Genomic DNA, 19,814 nt, shown 5'->3' on the forward strand with positions numbered 1-19,814 from the left:
AGGGACTTGTCCATGGGACTACTGCGGAGGGGCAGGAGGTGAGAAGGCGGGAAAAGGTAACAGCCCAGCTCAAGACCAACTTCAGAAATAACAATACTTGCTTTCGGGCACACAGGTATACATTTGAAGACTTTAGTGCAAACAATACTAAAACTTCCTTAAAAAGTTTATTTTAAGGAACAGTTGCCAGTATATGACACTTGAGAAGGAAACACATCAACACTGGTTACATGTGGAGAGGGGAACTGGGTGCTGGAGACAGGGGACTGGAGGGGCAATCTCACTGTTTGACTTTTTGATTTTTGAATGAGGTTAATGTTTTACATAAACAAAAATTAAATTGTCAAGTTTTTTATACCTGGATAATGATTGCAATCTGAAATAATGGAAATCTAAGCTGGTAAATTATTCATTGCTTTTACAGATAACTTTGGTTCAACATCAGCCACTGGGTTAAATGTCCTCCTTCATTATACAGCTTAAAGGGAAAAAACAGACACTAAATACTATCTAGACAAGGATGCCTCAATAGCTACAGTGGTACCATAATCAGCTGAGGCTCAACCAAGTGAAACCACCAAGTAAATGAAACATTTTAACAGAAAGAAAACACATCATAATGAAATAAGTATCAATTGGGATTATTTAACTAAACAAAACAATGCAATGCCAAAACCTTAAAACCAAATCTGAGATGTTCTGAGATCATTGGAAAATTTCCTCCTGAACTTTCTACATCCTGAACTTCCTAAACTACTTATCTGCAAAATGAGACTGAGATTCAGCTGGCTTTACAATACTCCATTCATACCAATCTAATTTTGATTTTCAAAAAGTCAGTAAGCTCAGTTTTGCTCTTAGCTCTTACTTTGATTGGACACATAGTTCACCACGAAGGGCCCTCAATCTACCTTTCAGCGCCGAAAGTCTCCCATCCAAGAAAAGCCTTAAAAACAGCAATCTGTAATGGCTGGTCACCCACTCGTCTTTGGCCTTCATCTATCCCTTCTTCCCACACCCCTTTCCTTAACTCCCAAACTGTAGCCTGATGCGAACCCTGGCCGGCAGGATCCATGTGTTGTGGCTGCAAGAGACAAATTCACATGGACTACAGAAGTCCTGTGGAGAAAAAGGGCCACTCTCTAAGAGACAGAGTATGTCCCAACCCCTGCCTGGACAGGCTTTCATTACTTTTCTGGGTACATTACATTGAGGATGGTCCTCATTTACTATGCACAGGTTTGCTATAGGTCATTACCTTTTACAGATAACAAAGGAAAGAATGTTGCTGATTACTTCAAAGAGAAGGATGTTGCAGACCAAGGGGAATAGTGGTTGAACTGGTTACACTTCATACTTGGGAGGTTTAGCACAGACTTTAGGAAGTTCAGTAAGTACTTGTTGCCTCAATTCAGGGTGAGGGAGTTTTAGCAAAAACAAGCCTCATAGCAGCCTAGGTACAATGCAGGCCTGATTCCTCACGGGAAAACCTATCTGTGGGCCTGGCTCCTGTGTGCTGGACCTCACTCCCCACTGGCCTTTCTGAGTGGGGCCTGGGCTATATTCCCATGCCACACAGAACAATCCCTATAGTAGGCAACCAACTATAGTGTATATTTGCATGGGAAAAACCAGGTATTTAAAGAAATAAAATAATGCATATACCAGAAAGTTATCTTTCTAAATCACCTAACATTAATTGTAGCAAATACTACTTAAAGCATTTCCATAAAAGCACTAAAATTAATGATCAGTATTTGGCAACTATATTGTGAAAGCATCACAGATTACACAGCACTCAAGAGCATTCCATTAAAACCTTCCAGACCCAACATTCCAGGAAGCAGCAAGACAGCATGCTCGCCCTCTCCAGTCCGCTGATAATGCAGGTCGACACCATTCACAGCCACTTTGGTAGAGGTTATTGAGGTGCTAGAAAAGAAAAAGCCCATCCCCAAAGAAAAATTATTATTTAGCAGTGCCAATGTAATATGACAACACAGCCCTTTTATAGACACGAGTCAGCTCTAGTACCTTCTTCAGGTTTCTCAGACTATTTTGATTTATGCTTCAGTTTTCTGAACCTGAAAAAGAACATGAGTTTGTATCTTCCTTACTAGACTACAGATCTGGACTGTGTCTTCATGTTTGAATATCCTACAGCACAGCTCAGGGCTTACAAAAGACCCTACGAAAGTACCTAGGGTCTTGCTCAAATCAATGGTTGCACAGGCCCGCAGGCATATGCCTGGTGAGCTGGAAACCAGTAGTGCCAAAGTGCAGGCTGACGTGGGAATGACGCACAATGGACTGTGAGGGGGAGCATCAGCAGCACAGACCCCGGGCAGTCATCTGAACCGTGGCAGGTCTAGACAAGCTACCTGCCCCGGCAGCTGCCTTGGCAGCATTCCCAAGGGTGAGACAGATCTCACGTGTCCACAAGGACAACCTTTATCTTAAGGCTGTCCTTTAGGCATATGATTTCTCACATTCCCCAGCCAGCTGCAGCTTCTGCAGCTCCTGCAGCTCTACTTGGGAATGCCTGTCTGCTCTGATACAGCCAGACTGTTTTTTAAGATGGTGAAATATTCCTGTGTTGATTGTTGAATAACTGGGTCCATAAGCTCTCATCTCAAGAGCCTTTGCCTTGCCACTGACCTTCCTTGGCCCAAGATCTCCCATGATGCAGCATCTAACTCCTCATGCTTGGCACGGAGAGGGTCTCAGGCTAGGGCTACTGCCAGGGTCTGTTCTGACTGGGTATGTGCCATGCCAGGTTTCTGTTGTTTTTTTTTCTTTTTTGTAAATCAGTCTTTATGTTTACTTTTTGAGGCCTTTTCTTTATTTTCTTTTTTGCTCAACCCCCTGACATTTTACTCCTCATTCACTAAAGATTTTTGAGGGGCTCCCTTCTTTGCTTGTAAATTTGTACAATGAGGATGTTATGTGCAATAAGATGACCACCCTCCCCCCACCAACTTTGTCAATGTCCAAGCCAGTGTGTTGTCACGACTGGGTGCTGCTGTCTCCTCCTCTCCAGGGCCCCAGGAGTCAGTGCTGAGGCATGGGCTTAAACAGGCTTCCCTTCCTTCAGCTTTTATGATCTCTTTTTATATTTAAAAAAAAAACCCTTCTAATTTCCTTCTGCACTTTGTTATCATTAAACTAAATAACAGCCACTGCGAACACCGGTATAATCTCATTCATTTTTCCATGTGATGCACATTATACTCACCAAATTCTACCACTGACGTACCTGAGGATTAGATGGTTTAAGCAATTTGCCCAATCATGCTGCTCGTAAATTGCAAAGTCAAGATGAGCATCTGTCTGACACCAGAGCCTTTGACACTTTTTATGCTTTGTTTAGAAATAAAAATGGGGGCTATTAATAGGATACAGCTTCACTTTGAAATTCCTACATATTTTCTATTATCTTATATGTGTAGCTATTTCCTTCATATTTTTTTTTCCAAAGTAACCACTGGCTACAATAAAGCTACCATAGGGCATGGATTTACATGAACTTTAAGTGAATAAATATATACACACACACTACAGTGATAGCAAATTAATTTTTTAGTATTTTTTCCATTCCACATCATCAGGAGGACTGATTTCAACTTTCCTTTTTCCTTCATCAGACTGGTTGGCGCTCAAAACTGCCCCACCAGACCCCATGAATGATTTTTCATGGCACCTTTCACTTCAGCAGAACCATCTAAATAGATTTGCTGGAATAATCTGTTTAAAGCTGCATCTCCCTTCAACTTCTTATTCTTTTCTTTTTCTTTGATCTCTCCAACCAATTTATCCCGATTTCTTCTATGAGATGATGATGGATATGAGCTCTTTACACCTGCTATCCACTGTCCCGGCTTAGGCACGCCTCCCTGCCCCTCTAGCTTTCCCCATCTCAGGGACTCTAGCTTTTCATTTTAATTTTGATTTTGTTGAAAGTACTTTAAATGTGCTCTGTTCTGGTATTACAGAATTTAAAAAGTCTCAATTTCAAATTGTAATCCTCTCCAGTAGGAAGTTTCACTAAAGCAGGAAACTCTTTTTCTGAAACTTCCACCTTTATAATGCATCCTTCCTCCGCACATTCCTGACTATAAGTGTGATGATTACTTCAGGTTCTGTTTGATATCAGTCATGCTTGATTTTTGACTGACAGGCCCCTGGGACACAGACACCTCAGATTGTGACTCATTCTTAGCTTCTTGACACCTTTTAGCCAGTAAATAAAATCTGCATCCACACTACCTAATTTCTGTGGCTCCAGCAATGGAGGCACATGCACCCTGACCACCGGACAGATGGTGGTGGCAGGCGCCAGGTGGAGAGTCTCTGATTCTCTGGCAGAACATCCTGAGTTTGAATTTGGAAAACATTTTTCTTCAGGCAGGTTTTTAGGTTCTGTAGGTTATTAATATTGTAACTGTATGTAACCTACAATTCTAAGTAAAAAATGCTCTTTTAATCTAACCCTGGGACACACCACTTTATAGATTATAAAATAAGAAAAGAGCCAGCCTTCCAAAAAACAGACTTACAAACAAGTTTTTGGAACACAACTCAATTGCAGGTCAGGCACTGGCTGTTTCAGGAGTGCTTTCACCGACTTATACCGGGCTGCAGCCTTGTTTCAGGGTTAACCGACACCACTGCTTGTTTTCCCTGATGACATGCCATATTAATTTGCAAGCACATTTATAAAATGGCAGTTCAAAATCCAGCGAAACCTGTTTTTCAGAGATGTTTTAGGGAGAACAATTTGCAGTGCTAATGGACTGACCTTCCTTCCTAAAGCCATTAAATAACCTATTATAACTTTGATATTGGTAAAATCACTTTATTTCAATCCCTTTCTGCAAACAGTAAATTGGATTAATCGCCGTTTTTCAGTGTTAATTTACACTGCTGCAGACATTTACATATTTTTCCATCTGCATCAAAACAGTCCTGAAAAATCTTCCAAAATATCTAAAATAATTAAAAGACCCTAAATCCAATGTGAAGCTCCTACTCAATCACAACATAAAAAATGTAAAGCCAGTCACATTTTTCCTTTCTCTTTCCAAAAATGTTTTCAAATGAGAAGTTTCCACATTACATATAGTGAAGTTCTAAATGCCAAGTACCTATCTAGCATTTGACTTTTCTTCCTGGTCATGAATGAAGCTTGCCCATATACATTGTGTGTGTGTGTGTGTGTGTGTGTGTGTGTGTGTGTGTGTGTAGGGTGGTAGGCAATAAAGTAAAGCAACCTTCTTGCTTCTCTACCCACATTTTCTGCCTAGTATCTCTTGGGATGCAGGACACCCACTTTTAAGACAGTGAGTCAGAGATTAATCGAGGGGTTTTTTTGGTTATTGGTTTATCTCAAAATTCGTGTGTGTGTATGGGCAGGGGGTGTGTCAGAAAAAGAGAAAGGTAGATTCTTGGGCATCTCCACAGACAAACATCAGAACCTCTGGGAGTCAGACCCAGGAATTTGAATTTTCCCAGTTCCCAAGGTGATTCTCCTGCATGAGGTCAGCAAAGACTCTGGAACTTGGGACTGTGTTTCTGACAGCTAACAGGTCACAGACATTCTCAGGTTGGCTTCTGATCAATGAAACATGAGAGATTATTGCCTCTTAAAGAGACTGGACAGAGTAACAGACTGAGTAAGGGGTTTGAGGTTGTAATCTCTGTCAGGAGTATGTCTGTGACTAAGCAAATAACATTTCCTCCCTGGGCCCCTTTGTTACTGGAAAGGGACCTGGTCCTGAGCAGGTCTGCCTAGGCCCAGCCTATAGTGTGTTGGTTCTTGACTTTGTACAGCAGAGATCTCACAACACGAGTCCAGGTGATTTTGGGAGTACATTTATTAAAGCTAGGGACACTGACACAAGGAAGAGCTTAGGATAGAAGAAGTAACAGGAGCGCCTAGGCCAGGCAGCTTTGGCTCTCAAGAAAGTCAAAAAAAGTGGGCCTTGGACACTTGTTCATGGAGTTAGCCCTGGAGGAGCTGCTGCTGCTGCCCATTGCTCCCCAGGTTGCAAGTCTCACTGAGGTCCCTTAGGGTTTAGAGAATGAGTGCTCCTGCAGGAAGAGGAGGGGAAGAGGAAGGGAAAGGTGAAGGTGTACTCCAGGGAGGAAGAGCATGCTGGGACCCTTTATTTTTAAGGGTTTTTAAAGTCTGAGAGTTTAAAGGCCATTGGGAAGGATCTCAGTAGAATATTCATCAATTTTATGCTGATGTGCTAAAATGAGATTTATTCCCTTAACTTCACCTGTCCTTGAGTATGGTTGGCACAAATGGTACCAGTTGGATTTCTGCTATGTATTTCCCTGGCTAGAGTGATTTAAGCTATTTACCCTCTGGTTGGGGAGAAGTGTAAATCATTTCTTTTTAAGTGTCCTTGGCTTGGCTACAGAAGATTTGTGATTTACTACCTGGCTGTAAACTGCTCGGCTGTTTATCCGTCTCAGTTTCCCTATTTCACTTGTCCTGGCTTAGTACCTGTCCCATCTTTGGTCTGCATAACAGAGGGGCTGGGCTCTACCACAAGATCTTTCAAGGCTCCAGAGTTCCAGAACTGAAGGCGCTGCACTGCTCCAGTGCCAAGGCAGGGCCAGCAGAGGGGCGGGAGGTCAGCTCCACCGCACTCCCTGCTCCCAGCTCCTAACCCCTCCAGCCAGCTTGTGCCCTCCCCGCATAGCGTCCTCTCCACTCTCACCCTGCCCCCACCCTCAGCCCCCAACTCTTGAACTTGCCACGGGAACTCCCGCAGGGGAGTGGGAGCCATTACCCGAAGGAGGCCTCGGTCCGGGTCAGAGGAACGGAGACACTAGACTTCAGAGCCGAAAGAAGGAGCCGCAGACTTAGCGCTCCTCGGCTACGTAGCGCCTTCGCCATAGTCCCAGGTCGCACGAACCCAGGGAGCGCATGCGTGGACACCTGCAAGCCTCCCTGGGCAACCACAGCTGACACCGCTAGCTAGGAAACTCGCAAGCGCCAGGCCGCTCCCCCTTCCCTAGGCAGCCCAGCTTTCGCTTGCTTTGCTCCGCCTCACATTTTCTTATTGCTCCCTACCTCCTCCGCCCCAATCTGACAATTCGCTAAATTCTCGCAGATCCCTGAGAAATAGGGGCTTGCAGTATATTTGCTTCTAGAGACGATAGAATTAGACCATTTTTATTCTTCATACTGTCATGAGCATATGTTCCCAATATAGTCTTTCCTATAAGTCAGCTGGGGAACTTCTCAGCTAGCTGTCTGCCGAGCAGCCAGGCACAAAGGAATAGACAAGAGTCACACCCAGTAACTATGCTATTCACTCACTTTTGTTGAATGCAGGTTCACTCAAAGTACCACTGAAACATACATTAATTCCTATTCACACTCTAACAATCTAAGAGAAATGTAACTCACACACACACAATCAATGGGGGATAATGAACCAGAGTCTCGTGTGCAGGCTCTGGAGACATCGTGGGCAAGGGATTTGCCAGCGTCTTGCCAAGGAATGATCTCCAGAGCCAGGTGCATAGCAGGACAGATGTCCCCAGTCCAACAGGGCAGAGCCTGGGGCAGCCCATGCCAAGGGAGATCAGCGTGGCATGGAGCAGCACTCTGGAGTGTGGAGCTTGGCTGTCTCAGCAGTGGTCTGGAGCCTGCTTCAGTTATACCTTCAAAGTGGTGTATGCCACCCTTCTGGGTCTTTTCGATAGATGTCCCCGCACCCCTGATGCCAGGTGTGGAATTTCCCCAGGAGCCAACGGGTGTTACATGGCTGTTCTGCTCAACATCCCTGCTGGCCAGTGTGGAATTTCCCCAGGAGCCCATCTATGGGTGGTCCCGCTCTGCAGACATCACTATTCTGGTCACATGTGCAAATGTCTTAGGCATGTCTCTTTGCCAGACATGTCTGCTCTTAGATAGTTTCCCTCTTGAATCAAACTGTCCTGTCTGACTGACAGCCATTTTGGTTGACATGAGTGACTCGATTTTATGTAGTTTATGCTATCTTGGTCAGACCAATGCCATTTTATTGATCCTGCTCTCCACATACCACCTCACACTCATTAGAATGGCTATTAAAAACAAACAAACAAACAAACAACAAACCAGCCCTGGCTGGTGCGGCTCAGTTGGTTGGGACATTCTCCCCACAAAGAAAGGTCTCAGTCTAGGCACATGCCTAGGTGCATATATTGGTGGGGGTGCCAACGAGAGGCAACCAATAGATGTTTCTCTCTTCCATGTTTCTCTCCCTTTCTCTCTCCCTCACTTTCTCACTAAAATCAGTAATCATGTCATCAGGTGAAGATTAAACAAACAAACAAATTAATGTTAAGGAGGATATGGTGAGATTTGGAACTGTGAACTATGTGCATTGTAGGGAATGTAAAGTGGTGCAGTGGCTGTGGAAAATAGTATGTCCATTTGCCAAAAAAGTAATATGGGACTACCTGACAATTCTATTTCTGCATATACAGTCCAAAGAATGGAAATCAGGGTCTCAAATTAATATTGATACATCCAGTTTATAGCAGCATTATTCACAATAGCCAAAAAGTGGAAGCAACTCAATTGTCCATCAATGAATGAAAGTATAAATAAAATGTGTATCCACATAACAGAGTATTGCTTTGTCTTAAAAAGGAAATTCTGAAACTTGGAGACATCATGCTCAGTGGATAAGCCAATCACAAAAGGACAGTTACTGGCTGATTCCACTTACATGTGGGCCCCAGGGGAGACAAATTCATAAACATAGAAAGTAGAATAGTGGTTGTAAGTGACTAGGTGGAGAGAGACAGAGAGTTTGTGTTTAATAAGGACGGACTTGGATGGTGGTGATGGTAGCACAGTGTGAACATACTTAATGCCACTGAGTTGTACAATTGAAAATGGTTAAGATGGTAAATTTATGTTACGTGTATTTTGCTATGCTAAAATATTTTTTCAAGACCATAAAATTCAAGCTTTATAAACATCTGGACTTGAAGATTCAGTGGAGAAAAACAACACCCCTTTAATAATAACACTATGCCTCCCCTTAACGGGGAATAACTGGCAGAATCTTGGCTTGAGTGACTCAAGATGACAACAGCTTCCTTGCATATTACATTATTTTTCCTCCAAGAGACCCATGGTGCTTTTAAGTGTTACAGCCATGGAAAGTTTTGTTACCTGCTGTATCCTTACTGGCCCATTGGAATTCCTTGAGTAATAAAGGCAGGTTTGGCTTAACTATGGAATATGTAAAAATATTTATGTTCTACTTTCAATATAAATCTGTCACATCAAATTTTCTGCATAGAAAGAAAATATGTATTTCAGCTGACTACTGTCACTTGAATTTCACAAATCAAAATTGGGGTCAACATTTCTTTATTTTTTCCTGAAATGTTGATTATTATTTCTTTTCAGAGATGATGAGGGTTAAAAATAATTGTCTATAATTTTAATACCAGCTATCCTACTGGTATGCAAAATGGTGGTACTGTGAAATTATTGGTATCACAGTTTAAGGTACACACTTGAGAGCTAGGCCTTTTTGTATAATGCAAGCATACAGTTTAAAAAATAGCTACTATTTTTGTGCCAGGCACCTTATGATGCAATATTTTATTTTATTCTTTACACCAACCACAGGTACTTTGCCCTTTCTATTTATAGATGAGGAAACTAAAGTTAGGAGAGGTTAGGGAGCATGCCCTAGGTATAGAGCTAAAGGGTGGCAAAGGGGAATTTAATTCTGCTTGATTTCAGGACCCTGTATGTGGATTATTACATCATATAAAATTCATTGCAGTAGCACTGCCCTTCAATGATTTGTCGATCAGAAGCCTCTGCAATCATCATATAAACACCTAACTTTTTATATTAGCATTAATAAGAAAAACTGTTCTCTAAAAATAACACACATTAAAACATTCAGCAAAATACTATTTAAAACATTTTGTAAAAAAGAACTTATTTTTGAAGACCTAACTTCATATTCTAGATCCAAAGCAAAGGTTATGAGCATAACAAGTGGCATTCTGCTGAGCAAGAACGAGCTGGAAGTGTGTCTTATTTACCAGCAGTAACCTTAGGATCTATCTTTTTTGGAACCCTATAGTTTTTTGGAACACTATGGATAATCTTCTTTCTCATTTTGTAGTCTGTGTCAGTTCACTTAGTTGGTTTCTCTGAAGACTAGTGTTTTTGTGGTGCCTGGGTCTTGTCCTGAAACTCCTCAGATACAAATTTGACTTTTTTCAGCCCAGTTTTTAGGGTTGGGACTGAAGCAAAGGCCTCTGAAACTTGACAGGACAGCAGTGCTGCAGGCTCTCAGTGCGGTGAGCTTTCATACTGAGAGACACAATGCTCTGTCCAGAAGCTTCTCCTCTTTTTACCATGTGCTTCCTTTCTCCTACCAATAGCAGGCAGTGAAAAGAGGATTAGGTATAGGAACTGCCAACTGAAATGGTAAAGTCTCAGTGGAGAAACCTAAACTGTCTCATTTATACAAATACACATCATTTCAATGGCTTGTATTTAAGGTACAAAATTTTATTTTTGAAGAGTCAGAATACTTTTCATTTTTGCCCCTTATTATGGATCATTCAATCTCTTTGGAAGTTAAAGATTTTAGAACACTGTTAAGACAAGGTACAAGGGATACATTTAGAAAAGAAAGCATCCAACTCCCACTAGCAAAGCCTGGGACCCTTTCCCCCTTTAGTTTTGCTTTTGGTCTTTGTGATCAGAGCTGTGTGGCAACTAAGGAGTGAGCCTGTGTATGTGTTGGTAAGAAAATTGAGGTTCATTACTTTGTAACAGTGTTCTTCTCAGCTGGTGCAATTTCACTTTTCCAGGGAACATCTGGCAATGCCTAGAGACATCTTTGTAACAACTGGGGATGGGAAGAGAGGGAGAACAGTGCTACTGTCATCTAGTGGGTAGAGGCCAGGGTTGTTTTCAAACATCCAACAATGCATAGGACAGTTCCCCACAACAAAGAATTATCCAGCCCAAGATGCCAATAGTGCCGAGGCTGAGAAACTCTTTACAGTCCCACTTCAGGTGTGTGTGTTTATCTGCTGGGTTGAGCTGGAGGAGGATTAGAATCAGAATGAACAATTCTGTTATCAACCCACCCGGCACTAGAATCTGTTCAGACAGCCCGACTGGTCAATCCGCACCCCTCTCCTTTCCTCCATGGCATACCCTTTCCGGTTAGCAAAGTTCTGACAGTGATCCTGGGTGGCCCAGTTGGCTTCAGTGTTCCAGTCTTCCAGACTCTTCATTCATTCCTGAGTTTCATGTGGGCTTTGAAAGGTTGAGTGCTAGAAGCACAATTACCAGATTGTGAAGCTGGCCTTTTTTCTACATTGTAGCTCACAGAAAAAAAATTAAAATATTTATACAGCACCTGGGGGTAAACTGGAGAGATGTTCAACAGTGATCAGCTCCAAGGCTCCAGTCACAGCCAAGGTGAAGATAACATTCCTCGCACACCTGCTCCCTCTGCGGGGCACACAGGTTGGGAAAGTGCCTAAAGTGCCAGAACACTAGGGAGGAACTGAAAAACTTAAGACTTTTTGTAATTGTCACAATTAGTAGCAATTTCTTGCAATGACTGCCTGGGAAATTGTGCTTTTTTGTTTTTCCCCCCTTCTTAGTAAATCATAAAATCCCTTCAGTTAATTTATGGAGATTGCGTGCAGTTCTTGAAGCCTGTAATGACTGATACAGAATTTGATATTGAAGTAACGGAACACATAATTTTGGAATGAACTGTGGTTGTAATACCAAAAAACATCATAGTATTTGAAGAGAACTTAGAATTTTTCTGTACTTTGGTTATAACAGGAGCCTATGTGGAAAAAAGAGCACAAAATAAGAAAGCTGATTTAGTTTACATTCTCTGAAATTTCTTTTGTCGCTCAAACAAAATTCCAGAAAACGGAATGAATAGCAGAACTGAAGGTTATGGGATAAAGTAAAAGAAAATGATCTTTCTCAAATATCTTTTCTTTCCTTTTCAAACCCACTTAGGCTTCTTCTTTTCATTAAGGCTTGGCCATTAATAAGTCTTCCTGTGTAGCAGGTTGTTTGCTGTAGACTTCTTTCCCATTGTCTAACTGTGAAATGCAGAACATGGTTTTTATGCAAGTACAGGATCCATACTGATGAGGAAAGAATTCTGGATGATCTGCGGCAGCACATTTTCAGTGGATTACTCACTAAGTGAGGAGTTTACTTATTGCTGCCAAAGCTCCTTTTAGAGTTAGTTCTGGCTGATATATTTCAAGTTGTTCAGAAGGTCTAGTCTTGAACACTGGTGGAGTGCAAAGGCCAGCTTTCCCACTGTTGCCCCCTTATTGCCTTCTCTCATCAGCCACTTTTGGAGCATCTGGTAAACCTTTTCTTTTAATCCATCTCGCTCATAGTCATGGTCAATTTCATCAATCTGAGATTCAGTGAAGCCCAGTTTCCGTGCACAGCTTTTCCAGCTCCTTCCTAGATTTTCCCTGACTGGGTCCAGGTGTTTATCAGTCAGACTAGTGGTATTATCTGCCAAAAAGAAAACAGAAGGCGGCATGAAGCTGCAACTCATTTTAACATCCTAGCTTCAAAAACCTGTATAAAGTGAAGAGTACTTGGAGCACAGTGGAAAAGACAACTTCTTAATTACATAGCTGTTGACTCATTGGATGATGGTTCAACTAGCCCATTGGAGGAATTTTTGTAAATTAGAACAGGGGACCTCTTCCTCCTAGCAGATGCATCTCTGAGCCACAGCTGATGGCTTTGGGATTAAAACCCCTGCCTGACTATTAGGTTGTTTATTCAACCTTAGGCAGCAGTGTAATTTACATGAGAGCTTTCTGATATAAAGGGAAAAAACACAATTTTTTCCCCTTTGGGGCATTTTCTACTTACATATGGCCAGAATTAAGGTCACTCAAGCCCTGACCCCTTCACCCAACAATTCATTTTCACCTTACTTAATCAAGGAAACTGAGACCAGCAAGTGCAAACCTACCTATTCAATCAAAATGTCTTCCCTTTCTTTTAAGGGATTAGGCATCTATACTGTTCAATATCTATTTCTGGACTCATCCCTCCCCTGCCCCAACTGCTATCTCTCCTCTCCTATAGCCATAACCTCTCTCTTTCTACTGGTTCCTTCCCCTTAGGCCTTCACAAAAGTAACAAAAGGAAACAAAAGTATAAAATGACCACCACAAACAAACCACACTCCTTGATCCCCATCCTATCTCAGTAAGCTGAATCGTTTTTGCCTCTTAACTCCCATTCTTTCCTCAGATCCCCACAGTGCAGCTTTTATTATCACCATTGTATGTCAGTGGTCCAAGAACCTCCTAAGATATTTCTCAAATTTTGTCAGTACCTCTTCAGGAGAGGAAAACCTGAGTTTCATCAGATTATCAAAAATACCCTTGCCTCCCCGCAATTTAGGAACTTCTGCTCCAGGAATTTTAAAGTCTACCCTTCAAATGGACTAGATCAGGGATTGGCAAACTACACCACACGGATCAGAGCCGGCCCGCTGCCTGTTTTGGTAAACAAAGTGTTACTGGAGCACAGCCATCCATGTACATATTGTCTGTGGCTCGACTCACGGCAACCTGAGCTGAGTAGTGCAACAGAGACCTCAAGGCCACTGAAGCCTAAGATATTTACTATCTAGAACTTAGTAGAAAAATTTGCCAGTCCTAGTGTTAACCAGAGGGTGAGGTTCTTTCATTACATTGTTTTGGCCTCATGATAGCTTTTGCCAGGTTGTGTTTTGGGATTAATGTTATGAGCCTGCCTAGTGGGAAAGTCTTTGTTTTTGTTATGGATGTGCCACTGAGGACAGTCACCTAATAGTTTACAAAATCCCTTTTGATAAGGACCTGAAGGAGCTATCTCTCCTACGTCTGAGTAGTAGCATTAATGATGATGACTATAATAATTTAACACTTTTCTAGATCTTACTATGTACCAGGCAATATTCTAAGTTCTTTATACATATTGACTCATTTAATTCTCACAACAATCCATGAATTAGATATTGTAAATTTCTCCATATTAAACATAAATAAATTACAAAGAAATTATATGGGAATTACACAGATATTTCACATAGGAAACATGGGACAACTTTCAGGGAGAAATTTTAGGATTCCATTATATCCCTCTCACCGAGTAAGAAAGTTCAAGGTTGCTAGACAATGGGCCCTTAAAAGGCATCTTACCAAAGATATCTTGGTACTTAGAAGCGGGCTCTTTCAAGTTCATGTACATGTTGTCCAGTAATGGTGAACTCACTCCACCAACTTCCATGTAATTCTTGTCTCCAATCTGAATGCCAGTACTGTTATATATGGAACATTTTAGAGACTCACCTGAATAGAGAGAAGCACACAGCTAAGTACATCTAAATGGAAAGTAAGATAAGCCCTGACTGGGTAGTTCAGTTGGTTAGAGTGTTGTCCTGCCAAAGTTGTGGGTTTAATCCCTGGTCAGGGCACATACAAGAATAAACCAATAAATGCCTAAGTAAGTTTAACAACAAATCAATGTTTCTATCTTACCCTCTCCTCTCTTCCTTCCTCTCTCTAAAATTAATAAGTAAAAATTTTAAAAAAGTAAGATGAAAAATACAACACAGTAAAAAGGCAGGGCTTTACTCTAAATGTTTAAGTTAAATTACTTATTCTATGCCATCCTGTAAAATTTTTTAAAAAATTGTTTTTCTTATTAAAAATTAGGGTAGCTACCATCATAAAAATAGAAAATAATAAGTACTGATAAAAATTGGAACCCTATGTGCTAATGGTGGAAATACAAAATGGTGCAGCCACTGTGGTGAACAGTATAGTGGTTCCTCCAAAAATTAAAAATAGACTTACTATATGATCCAGCAATTCCACTTCTAAGTATATACCCCCCAAAATTGAAAGCAGGGTTGCAAATAGGTATTTATACCCCCATGCAGCATTATTCACAATAGCCAAAAAGTAGAAGCGACTCAAGTGTTCATCAATAGATGAATGGATACACAAAATGTGGTGTATACATACAATGAAATATTATTCAGCCTTAAAAAGGAAATTCTGACACATGCTACATGAACCTTTAGACCATTATGTTATGTAAAGTAAAGATAAATAATGTATGATTTCACTTATAGGCAGTACCTACAGTAATTAAATTCATAGACATAAAAGGTAGAAGGTTGGTTGCCAGGGGCTGGGAGGAGAAAGGAGAATGGGGATTTACTGTCTGACGAGTACAGAGTTTCAGCCTGGGAAGGTGAAAAGAGTTCTGAAAATGGCTGATGGTGAAGGCAGCCCAACAATGCGGTTTTCATCACAAATGGCAGTCTTTGGCCTATATGAGATAAGAAATAAAAATATCTAAGACTTATTTCTTACCTTCAGAAAATAGCAACCAAATAAAAGAAAAAAGCAGATACCTTCACTTGCATCAGAGATTGGGTATAATGGGACTATTATGATTCAAGCTAGAGTAGGAGATGCCTACCAGTTACAAAACCTATAAACCAGCACTTATAGACAGCTGCACTGAATCCCACCCAAACTGAAATATGCCCAGGCCACGTGATCATATGGAGACTATTCCACAATGGCAAGTTGTATCTGGCAGCAGAAGACTCTGAACTGGCCCTTTGTAGTCTACAACAGAGCTAACAGCTGTTTTATTTTCAGAAAAAATTTTTAAAAAGATAAGATTAGACTGAAAGGCCTGTTTACCTGTTGAAGACAGGGAGACAAATGGAATGGTGGGTGTGTTTCCCAGTAGGTTGGTCTCAGGCACTGGAGTTTTATGCAGGCTTGGCATGTGGCTTAGATTTGGCCCATAACAAACTCTGGAACCTACTGTTCCCAGATCTAGTGATCTTGTTCTAAAACCATGTGGATTATATGATCCATTGTTCCAGTGTAGTCCTTGAGTTTGGCTGGTCAGTCCAACTGGTTGGTGTACTTCATTACCATGACTGGTTGTATTTGAAGAAGCAAGGTCTTTTGCCCCTGGGTTCTGATAAGGTTGTGGCTGTGCAAAAGGGTCATGGGAGACCCTTCGTCTCCTTTCCTCTTCTCTGTTGTAAGCTGCATTTTGTCTGGGTTGATGTTTTGTTTGCTTGTCCATGCGGCTGCCAAAAAGATGGTAGTTGGCTTCCTCCTGGAGTTTACTCTGCAGCCTGTCATTCTCCTCCTGCTGGTGCTCCGGAGAGGGAGCAAACCAGGACTCTTCCACAGGACCCATCCCAAGTCCCTGTGAACTATGCAGTGAACCGGGCTGTTCTGTGGCTGAGAAGAAATGATCGCCATTGGAGTTTCATGAAACATTAAAAAGTAAAATGAAACCTGAGCCCCATAATGAATCTGTACCTCACAGTCACATACTGTAAACATTGAGAACAAGTAAAAAGCATGTATTACATGGGCCCTCTTTTATATGTAATAAGTAGGAGCCCATGCCTAGCAATGAGAGAGCATTAGGGAAATTATAACAAGCAACAGAAAAATGGGTGTTGCAGGAATGACAAAGGAAGAAAGGGACTTGTGTTGCAGCAGAGGAGGTACAGGTTGGTGCAGGGTTGGAAAATAATAGCAGCAGCTCTATGCTAATCACTTTCCATGGATTTTTTCATTCTTTCATTTTTTAAAGAATAAGGGTAAGAGCAATTATCATGATCTAATGGATAAGGTTTAAGAGGTTAAGTAATTTGCTCCATAAGAAATAGCTAATAGGTGGCTACAAAACCCTGTACTCTGCCTACCCTTTCGTTGTAAGGAAAAAAGTATCCCTGCTTGAATCTGAGACCAGCCTCTCTGCTGATACTCTGGATCTCGTCATCCTTGACGTTCTCAAGCACTTGCTCCTACATATGCCCCCTTCTTTATCCTGAACCATCACTTTCTCCCTATCGGATATATTAGGACTCTTTTATTCAGGGTGCTTTATCATTCTGGTGAACTCAATGGTGCTTAACATTTTAAATATATGTATCTTGACTCCTGAATATATTATATATTCTTTTAAGGTAGGCGTTGAATTTTTTAGTTGCTGCTTCTTCTCATATGGTTGTGAATAGTATTTAAGAGAGAAAAGTGTGTGAATGAGTACACAAATAAGTGAATAAACAGATTTCTGATCATAGTGTAAGTTACCTGAATTTGACCTGCTTGGAGGTATTGCTACACAATCCATTTGGAGAGACTGCATTCTCTTCACAATTTCATTTTGGCCAGGATACTCTTTCTATAATAAAGAGCAAACTACATACTTCAGTAAATAGCAGAAAATAGTCAGTTCCAGAAGATTATTATAAGAAAAATAAGTCTTTTCAGAAAGTAGAAATTTCACATAAGGTAGCTCTTACGAACAGTAAATATTTAAAAAAAAATGCATTTCCCAAATAGCCAAAACAATCTTTAAAAAGAACAAGGTTGGAGGGCTCACACTTTGTGATTTTTAAAACTCACTACAAAGCTACAGTAATCAAAACAGAGTGGTATAGCCTAAGGACAGACATATAGTCCAACAGAATATATTGAAGAACCCAGAAATAAACCCTTACATACATGGTCAATTAATTTTGGACAAGGGTGCCAAGACCACTCAATGGGGGAAACACTGAATATCCACATGTGAAAGAATGAAGTTAGATCCTTACCTTTAAACATATATATAAAATAATTCAAAATGGATCAAAAACCTAAATTTAGGAGCTAAAACTATAAAACTATTAGAGAAAAACATGGGAAAAGCTTCAGGACATTGGATTTGACAATGACTTCTTGGATATGGCAATAAAAGCATAAGCAACAAAATAAAAAGATGGATTTGTCTACATCAAAATTAAAGACTTCTGTGTATCAAAGAACACTATTATGAGAGTAAAAAACAATTCACTGAATAGGAAAAAATTGCAAATCATATATATATGATAAGAGATGACTATCTAGATATATAAAAAATTCTTATAATTTAATGACAACAACAACAAAGCAACCCAATGCAAAAGTGGGGAAAGGACTTAAACAGACATTTCTCAAAAAAAGATATACAAATAGCCAATAAGTACATGAAAAGATGCTGAACTTCATTGTCATTAAGGAAATGCAAATCAAATCCACCATGAGATATATACTACTTCATACCGATTAGAATGTCGATTATGTAAAAAACAAAAAACAAAACCAAAACTCAGAAAAATAAAAAGTATTGGTGAGAAAGAGAAATTGAAATGCTTGTGCATTGCTGGTGGCAATGTAAAATGGTGCTGCCTTATGGAAAACAGTTTCTTGGTTCCTCAAAAAGTTAAACAGAATTATCATACAGTCCAGCAGTTCTACTCCTAGGCATATATGTGAAAGAACTGAAAGCAGGGGCTCAAAAAAAATACTCATATACCAACATGCATAGCAGCATTATTCATTACAGATAAAAGGTGGAAACAACCCAAGTGTCCATCAACAGATGAATGAAAAAAAGTAATATGTACATATGATGGAATATAATTAAGCTTTAAAGAGGAATGAGGTTCTTGTAGAAGCTACAGGATGGATGCATCTTGAAGACATTATGCTAAGTCAGTGATTTTCAACTTTTTTCATCTCATGGCACACATAAACTAATTACTAAAATTTTACAGCACACTAAAATATATTTTTTGCTGATCTGATAAAAAATAGGTATAATTATGATTCATTCACACTGGACAGCTATTGTATTGGCTCTTGTCATTTTTTTATTTGACAATCTAAGGGAAAAGAAGTAAGTGCCCCTGACAGTCAGGTACTGCATGTTTTAAAAATTCTTGTGGCACACCAGTGTGCTGTGGCACACAGGTTGAAAATCGCTGTGCTAAGTGAATGTGCTAGACACCAAAAGACAAATATTGTGTGATTTCATGTCTACAAGGTACTTAGAATAGGAAAATTCAGAGACAGAAGGTAGAACAGAGGTTACCATGGGATGGGGAGAGAAATGAATGTGGAGTTAAAGTTTCTGTTTGGGATTAAAAAAAAGGAAATGGATATTGATGATGGCTGCATAACACTGAATGTACTGAATGCCAGTGAACTGGATACTTAAAAATGGTTAAGATGGCAAATTTTATGGTATGTATCTCACCACAATAAAAAAGGAAATTTTCTATAAAAGCCATAATATTCATTATAGAAAATGTAGGGAATGAAAAGAAACTTACATATTATGCCTTCACTTAAAAAATTAACATTTTGGTATTTCTTCAGGACATTTTCCTAGTCATATTTACATTTTGCTTCTAACACACTGCAAGTTACATAGGTGTGTGGTCAAAAACATTCACTGAATGAACATTATGAGTAATTTAGAGAAGAATGAGAATATTAATTATGTGCATAGTTTAGAACATTTTGTATGTTGCTTTTTATTTAACATGATAAGCATTTTTATTATTTTTTAAAGTATATTTTATTGATTATGCTATTACAGTTGTCCCATATTTTTCTCACATATATCCCGCTCTACCCTTTACCTCCCCTACCTCCAGCACCCTCCTTCTTAGTTCATGTCCATGGGTCGTACACATAAGTTCTCTGGCTTCTCCATTTCCTATACCATTGTTAACCTCCCCCTGTCTATTTTGTACCTACTATTTATGCTTCTTATTCCCTGTACCTTTTCCCCCATACTCCCCATTCCCCCTCTCCTCTGATACCATCCATGTGATCTCCATTTCTGTGATTCTGTTCCTGTTCTAGTTGTTTGCTTGGTTTGTTTTTGGGTTTTTAAAAAG

At 40.3% G+C, this 19,814-nt stretch overlaps 2 protein-coding genes and 1 pseudogene across 7 annotated transcripts in view; all 3 read right to left on the reverse strand.

Moving 5' to 3' along the window:
* BPHL (biphenyl hydrolase like) overlaps positions 1 to 6,979 on the reverse strand; it is a 32,804-nt gene extending 25,825 nt beyond the window's left edge. The window contains exons 1-2 of one of the 3 annotated variants that reach the window (XM_045841680.1): positions 6,801 to 6,979; positions 1,829 to 1,932 (exon numbers count right to left, since the gene is read on the reverse strand). In XM_045841680.1, coding sequence (XP_045697636.1) covers positions 1,829 to 1,932; positions 6,801 to 6,907 — 211 coding nt within the window. In that variant the 5' untranslated portion in view covers positions 6,908 to 6,979. The remainder of the gene's footprint in view (positions 1 to 1,828; positions 1,933 to 6,800) is intronic. The other 2 variants (XM_045841678.1, XM_045841677.1) reach the window with 2 other exon arrangements.
* On the reverse strand, positions 3,580 to 4,695 carry LOC123820724 (annotated as a pseudogene).
* A 3,555-nt stretch (positions 6,980 to 10,534) lies between the features above and the next one.
* Positions 10,535 to 19,814, reverse strand: part of RIPK1 (receptor interacting serine/threonine kinase 1) — a 39,420-nt gene continuing 30,140 nt past the window's right edge. Inside the window, exons 7-11 of one of the 4 annotated variants that reach the window (XM_045841709.1) lie at positions 17,197 to 17,287; positions 15,775 to 16,332; positions 15,203 to 15,391; positions 14,254 to 14,403; positions 10,535 to 12,562 (exon numbers count right to left, since the gene is read on the reverse strand). In XM_045841709.1, the coding sequence (XP_045697665.1) occupies positions 12,276 to 12,562; positions 14,254 to 14,403; positions 15,203 to 15,391; positions 15,775 to 16,332; positions 17,197 to 17,287 (1,275 nt within the window). In that variant the 3' untranslated portion in view covers positions 10,535 to 12,275. Of the gene's footprint in view, positions 12,563 to 14,253; positions 14,404 to 15,198; positions 15,392 to 15,774; positions 16,333 to 17,196; positions 17,288 to 19,814 lie in introns of those variants that run through there. The other 3 variants (XM_045841706.1, XM_045841707.1, XM_045841708.1) reach the window with 3 other exon arrangements.

The sequence above is a fragment of the Phyllostomus hastatus genome, unplaced genomic scaffold, assembly GCF_019186645.2.
Source record: "Phyllostomus hastatus isolate PE091 unplaced genomic scaffold, TTU_PhHast_1.1 phas_contig_37, whole genome shotgun sequence".
In the NCBI taxonomy this organism is placed as follows: Eukaryota; Metazoa; Chordata; class Mammalia; order Chiroptera; family Phyllostomidae; genus Phyllostomus; species Phyllostomus hastatus.